The 15181-nt window shown below is 40.7% G+C and overlaps 1 protein-coding gene across 1 annotated transcript in view; it reads right to left on the bottom strand.

Moving 5' to 3' along the window:
- The window catches only part of WDFY4 (WDFY family member 4), a 392110-nt gene that overhangs the window by 13497 nt on the left and 363432 nt on the right, over positions 1-15181 (bottom strand). Inside the window, exons 56-58 of the mRNA XM_036734864.1 lie at positions 14357-14514; positions 10257-10415; positions 5790-5969 (exon numbers count right to left, since the gene is read on the bottom strand). Coding sequence (XP_036590759.1) covers positions 5790-5969; positions 10257-10415; positions 14357-14514 — 497 coding nt within the window. The remainder of the gene's footprint in view (positions 1-5789; positions 5970-10256; positions 10416-14356; positions 14515-15181) is intronic.

Genomic DNA, 15181 nt, shown 5'->3' with positions numbered 1-15181 from the left:
GATCTGGAGTCAGTGGACTCAAATTCTGAATGTGCTGTGCTACTTATTTTCCTGTGTATTAAACCTCATTCATTTCTCTGGGCCTCCATTTCCACATCTAAAAAATGGAGGGGTTGGATAACATGATTTCTAAAGTCATTTCTGATGCTAATTCTATGGTTTTTGATCCTGAGAAGCATAATATCACAGGGGACAGAGCTCTGACCTTGATTTTGGGAAGATCTGGATTCATGTCCTGCCTCTGATACATCAGTGACCACAGACGAGTCACTTAACATCTAAGTGCCCCAGGCAACTCTTTAAGATGATAAGTTATAGATGAATTCACCAATCTATATTGGGAAAGGGATTTTCCACACCAGGAATTCCCTTTGCCACTGAAATTGAAGAGTCAGGGTCTATATACTCTCCCCTCCCTCAAAAATCCTAAAACACCTTCAAGTCCACTGTTCATATTTTGCCTAACTTTACAATTGCAATAACAATGAAATACACACAGTGAAAGGGGAAAACAACTATCTCTGCAGACACTAGGATTGCCTAGTCTCAGCCCAAATGCCTTCTTTCTGATGGCAAAGGGTGGTTTTATACCCTGTTCAGGCCATTAATGTGTTACCATTGTTGGTTTTTGTCTGACCTTTGATTAAACTCTTTGCTCAAGCTCCTTCATCATGGACTCACATCAGAATTTTTCACTCAGATGCATTCTAGGAACTGGCAAACGTGGATGAGGAGAAAGTACATTGCTGCGCTCTGGATGGGACTTTGTTGTCATTCACTATATTAACTGCCTACATCTGGTCTGAATTAAGAAAAAAAAGCATCTCCTCATTCCTGCTTTTGGACCAGGGATCTCTATATCACGAGGGAGAGTTTTCCTGCCAGAACAGCAAAGGCTTCTTTAAAACACAGTTGCCAGTGTTGAAAAAGGAGTTGGATGGCTTGGGGTGTGGGCCTGGGGAAGCACTGAGCCCCCATGTCTCCTTGCAGCCCCATCACACTCTGCCACCTTCAATGACCAGACACAAAAATGCCGGCTGATTTCAGCCTCTTTCCACATGCTGATAGATCTGCATTGCCAATTACACCACAGTAGTCATCAATTCCTGGCTAATGTCAGCTGAAGGATCATAGGGCAAAGTGATCAAAGGGATAGCATGTTCCTTTTGCCCACAGAAATGCTCCCTTCCAATCTAGTGTGACTGGGCAGGAATGGACATCATCTCTATATAGGAGGAAAAGCAAGATGGGTCCTAGAACAGAACTAAAATGTAGTCAAAGGCGAGCTTCAGTCCCCATCCATTTCCTCTTTCAGGGCCCTTCCGCGTATTGGTGGTGAGCCTCCTTCAGCACAACCTGTTGCTCCCATCCCAGGCTTTCCCCCTCCAAGCATAGGCCCTTCTGCACTAGGCAGTAAGGGGCGAACCTCTATGAAGGCTTATTGCCCTGTGCTCTGCATCAATCTTTCCTCTTCCCTTTCATCATTAAAACTTGCTCTCACTTAGTTGCAAAGATCCAGATCAACTAACCCACACTCAAATATTTCTGGTAGAAAATAGCTGGCTATGGTGGATCAGTTAATCAATCAACCAACAAACATTTATTAAGCACCTACTATGTGGCAAACACTTGGTTAGGGCCGGGAACACAAAGACAGAAATGCGACAGTCACTGCGCTAGTTATTGACTCTTGATTCAATTTACCAATCAATCAACAAGCATTCATTAAGCACCTACTTATGTTTCAGACACTGTACTAGGCATTAAAGATGCGAAGACAGAAACGAAACAGCCCCTTCCCTCCAGGAACTTACATTCTACATATCACCTAATTGTCTCCCTTCTTCAATTTCTCAGTCAATCAACACGCATCTATTAAACACTGATAAGCCAAGGACTATACTAGGCATTGAGCATATGGAGACTGAAATGAAGAAGTCCCTTCCCTCTACGTGTTATTTCTTCTCCTCCTTCCCAATCTTAAAATGAAACAATATCTGAATCCAAAGGAATATGAGTAGAATTTCAAGCAGCAGTAACAAGTTGGTAGGGGGAGATGTTTGAGGACAACATCCTTTTAAGGTAACTCTTCTTCAAAAAGTTGAAGCATTATCATTAGAATGAGTCTCTACTTCTGCCCATGTAGATAGACTGCAACCCATCCATACCCAGGTGATATTTAATACACCCTATCCTATAAATCTTCCATAGAATATCTGACCAAATGCTGGAGGCCCTCACGACCTGGCCTTTGTCTGCTTTGTGTCTTCATACACTTTACTCACTCCCATGTAGTCTATGATCCAGTGACACTGGCCTCCTGGGTGTTCCCTGTGCAAGATCCTCCGCCCATCTTTCACCTTCAGGCATTTTCACTGTCTGTCCCCCATGCCTGGAATTGTCTCCTTCCTCATGTCTACCTCTTGGCTGTCCTGGCTTCTGCCAAGACCCAGGTAAAATCCCACCACTACAAAGAAGCCTTTCCCAACCTCACCCCACCACACCATGCTAATTCCTCCCCTCTTGCTGATTATCTCCAATTTATGCTATTTATATCTTGTTTTTTACATAGTTGTTTTCATGTTGTTTTCCCCATTAGACTGTAACCTTCTTGAGAGCAGTGACTGCCTTTCTCCTTTCTCTGAATCCCTAGAACTTGGCCTACTGCCTAGCACATAGTAGGTGCTTAATAAATGCTTGTTAACTTAATGTGCGCCGACTTCCTTTTAGTCTTTTAATATGGACCCATGACCCTGCCTATTGCACCTTTGGTCAAAAGAGTGGGGTGGGGATGTAGAGGACAGCTTTGGAATTCTTGATTTGACCTTTAAAAAATCAGCAAGAGGCAAAAGGTGTTCAGACAGGCTGGGTATTGGTAAGCATATAGCTCAATAAATTTACTTCAGAAGTACTTTGCTACTTAGAGATCAGAATTAATGCAAAAAAGGTGGGGTACTATACATTCCCTCCTCTTCCCAATTCAGCTATGACTTTTCTGTCTGCTATCTATCCTGTTTTCATTGAAAACAGGCACAGTAGCCAAGGCCCTAATTGATCCCTCCTGATAACAGAGATTCCTCAGAGGAATCTCTGAATATGAATAAAAGAAATGAATAAAACCAACATTAGTTTTATTTGCAGTTGTTATTTTATTCAAGCATTATTAAAACACAGTAGAAACCTGTCATAAGGCAGCTCTTTATTTTGCAGATTTGAGTATATGTGTCTGGGAGAAATTCGTGGCAAGAGGCCGAGAAGACTGACTTACAACTTGCAATAAGTAGCCTTAGAATCTTAGAATAAAGAACCCTTTAGAATATAGAGTCTGTTTTACATCTATGGCAACTGAGGCTCAGAGAAGTCTGGAATATTTTGTTTAATTACAGATGCTCCATTTTAGGAAGGATGTTGACAAGCTGGAATAGGTCCAGAGGATGCCAAAGAGATGGTGTGGGGACTTGAAATTATATCATATGAGGGTCAATTGATGAAATCAGAGATGCTTAACCCGGAGATCTGGGGCAGGATGAGGGGAAAGGAGGGAATGACAGTCATCTTCAATTACCTGTTATTTAGTCATTTTCCAGTTGTGTCTGCCTGATTCTTTATGACCCTATTTGGGGTTCTCTTGGCAAAGATATTGGAGCTGCTTGCCATTTCCTTCTCCAGCCCATATTACAGATGAGGAAACTGAGGCAAAGAGGGTTAAGTAACTTGCTCAGGGTCACACAGCTAGTAAGTGTCAAGAGTCTCCTTCCCTCCTTAGACATACACTTCTCCCCCATATAGCTACTTTCTCCTTATCCATATGTCTTATGCTACTTCTCCTCAGGCAATGAGGGAATGCACTACAACCATGGGAGTGGTGAGTTACTGTTCCTTCCTCAGTCTTCTTGGGTCCTAGGGATGGCTCCAGCTGCCACTTTCCTTGTAGTTTTTATGGGTGTCTTGCTAGTATATCTGGTTTGCATATTGCACAGGCGGAAGCCATAGCCCTTAACAGGTGTGTGATGTGTGATTTCTATATTATGATAATACTAACAAGAGGATCGTCTGCCTAAATATAAAGAATGCCCTCAATAAATGTTTGTTGAATGAATACATGCTTGAGTGAATGAAGCTGGACTGGGGCAAAATAACAGACCTTAGAATAGACTCCTATCTCCCATGTGGTTCTTCCTGGGACTTCCCTGTCATTCGGGAGCTTCTGTTCCTCCAGGTTTCCCAGAATGGAATCTGAATTCATGTGAAGACTGTGTCATGGTGTATAGAAAGTTGAGCATTGGTTGGCACAGGAGTTCTTACACTACGGGTCATGAACTTTTATTTCATATTTTAATAACCATTTCAATGTCATCAATTTCCTTTGTAATCCTATGTATTTTATATATTTTAAAATATTATCCTTAGGAAGGGGTCTCTTGGCTTCACCAGACAGCCAAAGGGGTCCATGATGCAATAAAAGTTAGGAACCTAGAACCTCTGAGTGAGGAGTAACTTACATACAAGTCCAATCTAGGAAGATGGGAAAAGGAGAAAAGAAAAAAAAGTCTTAAGAAATTTCGGGACTGAGGAGATGGAAATCAAGGAGAGGAAGCTGGAGAAAGGGAGAGCCAGTGCAGGAAGCTGTCCAAAAGCCTTTGGGACGGGAGAAGCAGAGTCAGCTCAGAAAGGTTTCCGTGCAGCTGGAACAAATATCTTCTTACATTAACGTATTCCAAACTTGTTTCTTAGTATAAGTCATGCCACCAAACTCGTGACAAGAATGCGAGCAGAAATAAAATTGTATTTGTTTTTTATTTCTTTTTTAAAAACAGTCAATCACCAATAAACATTAAATGCCTACTCTGTTCCAGGCACTCTGCTAAACACTGGGGATACAAAAAGAGGCAAAAGATTCCCAACAAATAAATTCAAAGCAAGCTCTATACAGGATATATAGGGAATAATTAACAGAGGAAAGGCACTAGAATAGAAGCAATGCATTTTATACTGTGATGCCCTGAACACCATTATGTTGTATGTAGGTATAGTGCAATTCTGGGCCAGGCAGGGCTGCTGCATGAGCCAAGCCAAAGATGACAACTATGGAGAAGTCTTCATCTTCCCAGAATCTTACCTTACCTAACCGGACACCCAGCTAGCTAGAGAATCTCTCAATGCCTTGGGGCTCTTTCTTTGCCCAACTGTGGAATGACGCTTCTTATTTTAAGGGATCAAGAAAGAACCCCCTCTCTGTGAATAGAATGCAGAGGGAGGGGAATAGAGAAGTGGGTAATTGTCTGGTATGTGAAACAGTGCAGAGCTTGCTGAGTCAGGCCACACACGCCTTGCTGATGGTGGCCAACCACCTAATCAGTCACATCTGGTGTTTCTGCCTTTCAATGATGTTGGGTGAAACAAACCCAACCAGGACAAAACAAATCGCATAAAAACCACATACCTTCAAGTCACATAAAAGCTACTAAATGCTAGATATATTTGTCTCTACTTTCTGGTGCCCATGAGGCTCTCCTCCTCTCTCCTCCTCCCACATGATGCTCCCAAATAAGACTCAAATTAAAAAAATAGTAATCAGACTGCCTCCATGCTTCCTTCTACTTAGTCTCAACCAACAACTCTGCTTTTAATGTAGCTCATCGTCCTTAAGGATACTATTAGCAACCCCTGTGAAAAGAAAATCAATTCATCACTGTCTCAGAATGTTTTTCTTTGGAAAGAGCACCCATTAAGTTATTATGAAATGTTCATGGATATGTCAAAAGAAAGAAGATAAATGAAGACTTTACCGTGGCATCGCTGATGGCAACAGCAGAGATGTTTGCCCTGTGGGTGGGGAGCTGGGTCACATACATCAGGTGGTCCAAGTCCCATAAGATGCAAGTTCGGTCACAGGAGCCACTCACAAGGAGACTGTAGGTCATTGAAGCTGCCAAGCAGGTGACGGACTTTGTGTGTCCATACAGTGCCTGGGGGAGACAAAGCCAAGAAGTCTGGAGAGGAGTCCATCTGCCATGGCCCTCAATATGGCTGCCCTGACAGGTAGGGGAGAACTTTTCCCACTTCTCAGGACCATTGCACTCATCTCAATCTGCTTGATATAAATAAAGAAAAAAAACCTAATTCTGTCTTGGCCTTAAAGGGTAAAGAAAGGGATGGAATTACCATGAATATATATGAATGAAAAAGAGACTAAAGGAAAGGCTTTCTAGGAAAGGCTTTTGTTAATTCTTATTAACTGCTACTCTGTATGCTAGAGTCTGGGAAATATAAAGTCAAAAATGAATAATCCCCACCTTCAAAGAGCTTATATTATACGGGAAAAGCCAGTATATTTTAGCTGGAAAGATAAATATAGGGAGAAAACTTTAAAGAATGGAATTTCTGAAAAAGGTTAATTTGTGTTAAATATTTGTAAGAGTTTGGTACCTTTCTGGTGCATTTACTGGTCTGCTGTGAAGACAGAAGAAAACATTTTGTCTTCCCCTATACTTTGGGTAGAAGATGAGAAATATTGCCCACGATTTCTTAACTTAACCTCTGGCTAGCCCACTCCCAGAAAACTGGACCAGGCAAGAATCAGAGGTTTATGTGAGTGGAAGGAGTCAGGGCAGCAAGGCAGGGCATTATATGAATTTTTAGCCTCCATTTCCAGGAGTACATACAGCAAGGGAGAACAGTTGTTTTTCTTTAGGGTGACTCTGTGCAAAACATTAACAGGACCATCATGCTCACTTGACAGATGAGAAACATGAAACTCAGAGGGAATAAGTGGTGTATTCCAATATTGCCAGGTATATGTGTCTTCTAAAAGATCCTTAACTAACACAAATCCTCTTCCAACACACACACACACACCCACACCCACACCCACACCCACACCCACACACACACACACACACACACACATACACACGACCAAAGACACACAGCAGAGCACTGTGAATTTCTTATCAGTCTATGGTCTGATTTCCATCAGCCCTGTTCCTGGATTGTCATGAATCCTATTGTTTGATTACTTTTAAGATCTTAGCATTCAAGTTATTCTTTTTGCCACAGCTGAATTTTTGGTGGTTGCTCTGTTTCTTGGGAGCAGAACTGGGCCACTTAAGCTAGTTATATCTGCATGAAATCATAAGAGTATCTCGAGCGTCTGCCTTGCTGAACTTTAGCCAAGTATCCAATGTCATGCTGGTGTCTTCCCTGGGTGGATCATATGGTTTTGGATGGGCAGTGACATACAGGATATTGCTGTTTACCTGGGTTGTTATGACAGTAGCATTTAAACACCAATATCATCACCAGGGCTGCCTCACTTGCCCTGGCCTGAATCTGACCTTTACCTTTCAGACTTTGTGACTTCACCAAAACAGTCTCTCTGGAATCAAATGTAGTTGAATTATGATCCTGAAGCAACAGATGTTTGGTTCAATTTGGAGAAACCTACCTCGACCTTCACTCTAAGATATAAATCACTTTCTATATCAAGGGTTCTTGAGGTCTGTGAACTTGTTTTTTTTTTACATTGGCAAAAATATTTCAATATTTTGTTTCCCTCATAAATCTATATATTTTATTTTGTGTATTTAAAAATAATATTCTGAGAAAGGGTCCAAATGAGTCCTTAGAATGCTACACTTGAAATATAACTACATTTGGACTCAAGCCATGGGTTCAAATCCCAGCATTTCTACTTACTACCTGCATCATCTATTAAAATGAGGGGCATAGGCTAGATAATCTCATCTAGATGGTCTCTTCCATTTTTATATACTATGATCCTGTGGGAAAAAATAAAGTTTAACACAATTTTCCAGCGTTTTCCTTTAAAACCTACTCTTAATGGTTATAGTAATTAGGAGATATGCCATTAATTAAAAGTTGTTCTGGGGATTCTGAACTGACCTAAACTGAGAGTACTGGCAAATAACTGGGAACAGCTGGTAGATCCAGCAAAGGGAGGCACAAATAAACTTAGAAAAACGAAACTGTCCATCTGTACTTAGGGGGAAAAACTAATGACCCCATGTAACAAAATCTTTGGTATGTTCTTTCCAAAATGAACCGTCTGGTCATTAAATTCACACCAAGACAAAGATGGCAACTTTCACTCCATGGATTGGCTAGGGACAAAAGGAGCAGGCGATATTTAATTCAACATTATCCAAGTAAAGAAAAACTGGGCCCTAGAAACTGAAACCTAGGACTCATAGAAGATGAATGCAATCTATGGGCACACTATCTCTGTAAGGAAGTTTTGTGATGACTTGTGAGCAGGTACGCTCCAGAAGGGAAGGGATGAGTATCTCTTTGCATGAACTCATAGGGCACAAAGTGAGGCCTAATGGCGACAAACTTATAAGGCATGTTGTCCATCTCCTCGGCTTGCCAAGAGACGTGAACAGAGAAACAGTCCTTTAAATGGGGGCATAAATGATTTTCCCTCTCTAAACAATAAATAATGCTTACTTCTGTCAGCATTCCCTATGCATTGCCATTCAACTCCCAAAGATGACCTCAGCCATCCCTGAGAATGGCTAGTGGTCGCTAAGAGAAATAGGACTATGAAAGTCTTTATGGTTAAGTAATAAAATGTCTTTTATTTTGCTCAGAAAATGGTGCTATTTAGCATACTTCCATACCATTTTCTTCTCTTTCTGAGCAAAGGAGAGAATGATTAATAACATTTTTATGTAATCAATACTGGTGCTTTTAAGTGGCCTCTTCAATATTAAACAAAATGGTGAACACAGCAGGAGACTCATTCTACCTTTCCACTGAGGTACTTAGAGGATCACTGGGATCTGATAGGCAGAACTGGCTTGATCCTTGAAGACAGCTATAAATGGGCATCTTGTATGCAGTATATCAGATTTATCTTAGTGAAATCAAGTGTTTCTGGAAGGTAATGAACATGGCAACTTCTCTCAGATGGGAAAAATGGTAATGACAACTTCAAAAACAACAACCCATCAACATGAGTCAACTGAAAGGAACAAAGAAGTCTTTTGGGAATATTCTTATTCACTTACAAGTTAGGGAGCATTGAGAGTACATGTTTTCTAATGTGGCTTTCCAGAGCTTCTTTTTAGTATCTAGGCAATGACAATCTTGCAGTTCATTTTGGAGTCTATCACATGTCATCACTTTTTTTTTACTTTTCATGGACCAACAACAACATAAGTGTCTAGGAGAGAAGAATGTGGTCTAACAAAGCATCACTACGCCAAGCTTCTTTTATAGAAACCAAATCTGAAATAAGATTTCACATTTTATGGTTTAGAAAACTTGGTTCAATGGATTTCTCTATGATTTAACTTTTCTTATTTACATCACATAAGGAACCAGAGATGCTACGCTCAGAGAAGAAGTTGTACATGGCCATACTAGCTGTCTTCAAATATTTGTAGGGTTGTTACTTGGAAATGGCATTAGATTTATCTTGGATGGGTAGAATCAGGGGAAGAGTACTAGGACCAATGCATGGAAGTTACAAGAGGCAGAATTCAACCCAATATAAAGAAGCTTCCTGGTGTTATCCGAAAATGCATTAGGCCACACAAGGAGGTGAGTTTGTCTTCTTTTGAGGTATCCAAACAGGGGCTAGACAACTACAGATTATTGTTGGGGAAATTCTGGCATTAGCCAAAAAGTTTCCGTTAGACAATCTTCAAGGTCTCTTCCAACTCTAAAACAATAGATAGCTCTATTTTCTGTAGCCTATCAGAGAATAAAGGTAAAGACATTGAAATACCATAGGCTCTCACTGATGTGCCTGAAAATTGGAAAAAAATTTTCTCGACAAGAAAGCATCTCTGACCCAAGCATGAACTCCTGGCTCTCTGAGAAACATTCCTCATTAGTTGTCAATGATATATGCTCTTTTATATGCAGTTGTAAAAAAAAAGTCTCCATGTTTTTTCCCGTTTATTCTCCAGTGACCTACCATAAATATAAAGAGATGCAGCCTCCTATAAAGCTACAAATATGGTTTTATGGCTTTTCCTTCAGGTTAGCATAGGAGTTAACACTTGTGATTTGGCCAAAAGAAGGGGCCACTGTTAGGCTTCTATTTCCTCAGACATGAAAAATGAGACTCCAAAAATTCAGTCACTTTAACCTAAGGCTGTGATAAGTTGACCTTATTTTTCCCGTATGACATTTCTCCGTCTACTTGAGAAGCAAAGGGTTGATACCAGGCAAGGACTCAAGGACATCATGGCAGGATGGTCTACGGGTGCCACCAGAGCAGGTACCTGTTTCAAGTGTAGTCCTTTTGCTTTGTCTTTGAACATGGAAAGCTCCCAAATGCAAACCACAGCACTGTCTCCTGAGGTTACAACCAGGGTAGGTGAGGGGCACACGGCACAGAGACACTTTCCCCAATCCGCTGTGCTTTCAAATGTTGTCAGGTTCTGTTATAAACAAACACATTTTGAGTCCATAAACCCAATACTGAATACCCACGTTGTGCAGCACAATGGAGTCCTGAGGGATGGAGGACCTAACGCAAAATGGCCAAGGACAGCTCCTGACCTGTTGGCGTAGAGACCACTAAGTGTAGTAGAAAAAAATACTGGAACTGGAATCTGGAGATCCTGAGTTCAAATCCTATCTCTGACACTTAGGGGATCATAGGCAATCATCTCTCTGAGACTCAGTTATATGACTATTATTACTATTTATATCATACTATCATTACTATTTATATCATACTTAAAATTTGCAAAGTGCTTTACAGATATTACCTTGTTTGATCCTCAAAACAACCAGGGCAATTGGCAATTATTATATCCATTTTACAGAAAAAGAAACTGAGGCTGTTAGAGATCTGAGGCAAGATTCAAACTCAGGTCTTCTTGATTCCCAACCAGGCACTTTAACCTCTACACTATCTATGACTGAGGTGCTCCTCTCCTCTTAATACAGCTGTAGCTAGAATTACAGAATAAAGAAGGAATGGATTTCCGAGGAGCTTGGGACCAGACCCTAAACTATGACCATCAGTTAAATTTATTCATTTATCTGTGACAGTCTCCACCATTCTTTGGGGATTATCTATGAGTCCCTTTTAAGTCTTCTTTGTACATAAATAAAATGTATAATCGTTATGATGATGTGATGTCTGGGAGATAAGGATTTAAGTCTTCACAGCTGTGGAAAGTATACAAACCAGCATGTTGCTCCTCCCAGCAGAGGGACCCTGAACGTGAGACTGGTGACCAACTGGAAGGCCCGGGCCTACAGAGCATGCATATTGTCACCCAACTATTGGGCATACACAAGATGTCATGGAGACCTTAACTCAGGCCCAGTGCTCATGGTAGGAAAAGCTGCAAATACATATGTTCTGATCTGAATTTACAAAATTTGCTAAGATGAAATTACTTACCACAGCCAAAAGATATTATATCCTTCAGAGGACTATCCCTGGAGAGCTTGGTTCTTTCTAAACCAGTCTCTGTGGGTAGTGGATATTGCCTATGGACAACTTATCTCCTCTCATTGCCCTACCTCCCCTATTCTATCCTTTGGAGTGCAGAGGGGAAAGACCAGAAGTTCATAGATATGGAGTTGGGAGGAACCTCAGAAATCTTCTAGTCTAACCGCTTCATTTTACATATGTGAAATTTGAGGCCCAGGAAAATCAAAACTCAGAACCCCATACTCTCTAGGCCTCTTTCCATTGTACCACCCTGGAGGTGAAGTCTAACTTTGTACCTTCTATACATACCCTTCTTTCAGAGACAGCCTAACTGAGAGAGGAAGGAGGAGGAGGAGGTGGTGGTGGTGGTGAGGAAAGAAACATTTATTAAGCACCTACTATATTCTACACACTGCTAAGTTCTTTCACATATTATTTTATTGTATCCTCATAATAATCCCAGGAGGCAGGTGGTATTATTATCCCCACTTAAGTAGGGTGCCCAGGGAAGTCACGTTATCATTTTCCACCCAGTCTCTGCTCTCCTGGACTTCGTGATCTCCAGAAACTCATAATTCTGCAAAATGACGTTAGCTCTGAGACTCATACCTTCTCTGTAGCCTCCATCCCTGGGGCCCCTCCTTCCCTCTGATTGGCTCCTCCCAGATCCTCCACTATTTGAGGAGGTAGCCAAGGGCGTTCACTTTATCATTTCCCACTACAGCTGCAGGGTTCATCCCACTCCTTCATTATCAACTTTTTTTAAAATCTGCTACCCCATTATATTATGAACTCCTTCAGGAGAGGGAATGTCTTTTGCCTTTCTTTGTACCCCCAATACCTAGGCCAGTCCCTGGTACATAGTAGGAACTTAACAAATGTTTATTGACTGTTGATCGACTATGCCAATTTTAGTTAAGGAGACTGAGACAAACAGAGGTTAAATGACTTGCTTTGGGTCATACAGCTAGTAAGACACGAGTAAGTGTCTAAGGTTGGATTGAACTCTGGTCTTCCTGATTCCACTGTGCCCCCAGCTGCCTCATGAGATGGAAAGAATACTGGATTCAGAAGTCAAGAAGCCTGGATTTAAATCCTTAGCTCCAACACTTGCTAGCTATGGGTCTATGGAAAAGTCACCGACTCTCTGAGCTTATGTTCTCATCTGTAAAACAGAGATAATGAAATGTCCTCACAAGTAACTGGAAAGAAAGTGCTTTGAAAATCTTAAAGTGTTATATCAATGTGAGGGGTCTGAGGCATTGAATACAGTGGACAGTGTGATGGACTTGGTGTCAGGAAGACCTGAGTTCAAATTCTGCTTCAGACACTCAGTGGCTATGTGACCATGGGCAAGTCATTTAATTTCTCAGAGCCTCACTTTTCTCATCTTCAAAATGAGCATAATAATACCTGAAGGACCTACCTCACAGGTTACTGTAAGGATCAAAGCAGATAATTCATGTAAATCACTTGGCAAATTTTAAGGTATTTCATAAATATAATTTATCTTCATCATCATCATCATCATCATCATCATCATCATCATCATCATCCCTTTCCTTTGATTACTTAGTGATTATCCTCCTTGATATGACACTTTCCCTCGTGCCTCTCAACTTCCAAGGACCTCAAGTCCTCCAGAGTCTGCTCTCTCTGGTCCAGTTCCTCATCATGTCTTCAGAAGTTGCTGGTATTCCCTATGCTAACATTTGTGTCTCACCTCCCTCGAGCCAGTATCTTTCTGTCTCCTAAAAACGATCATTAATTATCTGTTTACTCCATGCAAATGGGTCTTCTGAGGTAATTTGTGTACGTTATAATTAGAGATAAATCCTCCCCCTCCCCAAATTATTTTTTTCTAACCCATTGATAAATCAAATGGTGAAATTATCAGACCTAGTATTTGTAAGAAAGCGGGTCAGATGTTGCGGCACATTTGCTTGGTATATATTTTGGGACAGTTTTTTTGTGGTATCTGATAAGTTGGCTGTAACCTATTCTGCCCATGCCTAGAACTAACCTTGACCACAAGGTCTTTGGGCTTCCATAGATGTTCAGAACGATTCTGAGTGAACCCCAACACGAGATAAGTTCAGCATGTCAACCGAAACTACTGTGATCACAACATTAAGTGATGCTTCAGGATAATGACACTCTTGGTGTATATAACCAAGGACTAGAATACAGAAACCACTTAACTAATGCAAATTCACGAGGATAGATTCAGTCCAAAGATACATTCTATCTTATGCTCATAAGCTGAGGTCCAGCTCCCCACTAATCACCTGAGATAAATGGAAAGCTAGTGATTGTTTCCTGTTTGTCTCAGTGATTACTGTCAATGACATCTCCCAGATGGGATTTTCAAGCTGAATAAAGCTAAAACCCAATGGTACTGAGTCCTAAGGTCAAAGTTCAGGTCAGCTTCCTCCAGGCTACCCCCTATTTTATAGTGTTCTTCCTAGAAATCTTTATCTGCTGACAATGAGGTGCTTTCACACATACTGAGTGAACTCACTAAAGCAGGACAGACTGAAAAACATTATTCAGATGTCTGAAAAGCTTCACACCTTTTGTCTTCTCCCTCCACTCCATTCTGCTGTAGGTAGTAGTACATTCTAATCATCTGATGAATCTGCCAAAACATATCTTTTAAGATTCCATTCCAGAAAATGAAACCTCTTCTTAATTGGGAATGTGAATTATTGACACTCTATGAATCTCAGCCTTCACATTTATAAAAATGTATTTATATCATGCCAAGTTTTATGCCAAAAGAGCAGGTTGTAAGGCCTCTTAAAATTTGGGTTTCAGGACCTTGGGGTTTTGAGGCTCCAAACAGTATGAACAGCGGCAACTACAAAACCTCACAAGTCTATTTCTGCCTTTAAACAGAGAGTACAGCTTTTTTTAACCATTTCTTCTTACCTTGTCAGAGCCATAATTTCCCAGGCAACAGGTAAAGTCATCAAATCCCCAGCTGAAGGTCTTGCTCCAGAGATGTGGAATCAACACCTTGTTTTTCTCCACAGCTAAAACGCATTTCTCAGTAGGAACGATGTGTCCAATGGCTCCTTTAGGAGACTCTGATCCAAGGGGGAAAATGTACATATCTACTTCACAGTTAGTAGGCTGGCATTTAGCTCGTGAAATAAAATGTAATCAATCAAACATTAGGAAGAACATAAAGTTAGATCTGGAAGAGAACTGAGGGAGTGATAAAATTCAACACCTTCGTTTACAAATGAGGAAACTGAGGCATGGAATGGGAAGGTGGCTTCCCCAAGGCCACAGAAGGAGTAAGCGATTTTTCACCCAGATTTTCTGATTCCAAATCTAATTATCTTTTTTACCACTTGTCATTGTCTCTGAACCTGCAATTATTTAGATTATATCCAATGTACATTTAAAATTACCACAAAAAGAAATAGTGTTCAAAAAGAATGTTTCTCTTGGTAGCTACTGCCACTCTAAATTGTGAAAATAAAAAATGATTCTTTCCTTTCCAATACCTAAGCTACTTCTTTATAGAAAGTTCCATTCACAGTTCAGCTAATTTGCTTTGAGTTTAGTGATCATCCAAGGGTTATATGTCACATTCAAGGTCAAAAAGGCTCTAAGTAGCAGCATTGGGATTCCAAGACAGTTCAGGAGCTTACTTAAGCACATTCACCCTTTCAAGACAAGATAGGACCATTTATGGAACCACCCACCAAAGAAAACTATGCTATTTAAATATTACATACTGATGTA

This window comes from Trichosurus vulpecula, chromosome 8 (assembly GCF_011100635.1).
Source record: "Trichosurus vulpecula isolate mTriVul1 chromosome 8, mTriVul1.pri, whole genome shotgun sequence".
Taxonomy (NCBI): Eukaryota; Metazoa; Chordata; class Mammalia; order Diprotodontia; family Phalangeridae; genus Trichosurus; species Trichosurus vulpecula.
This window is presented reverse-complemented; position numbering and strand designations above follow the sequence as displayed.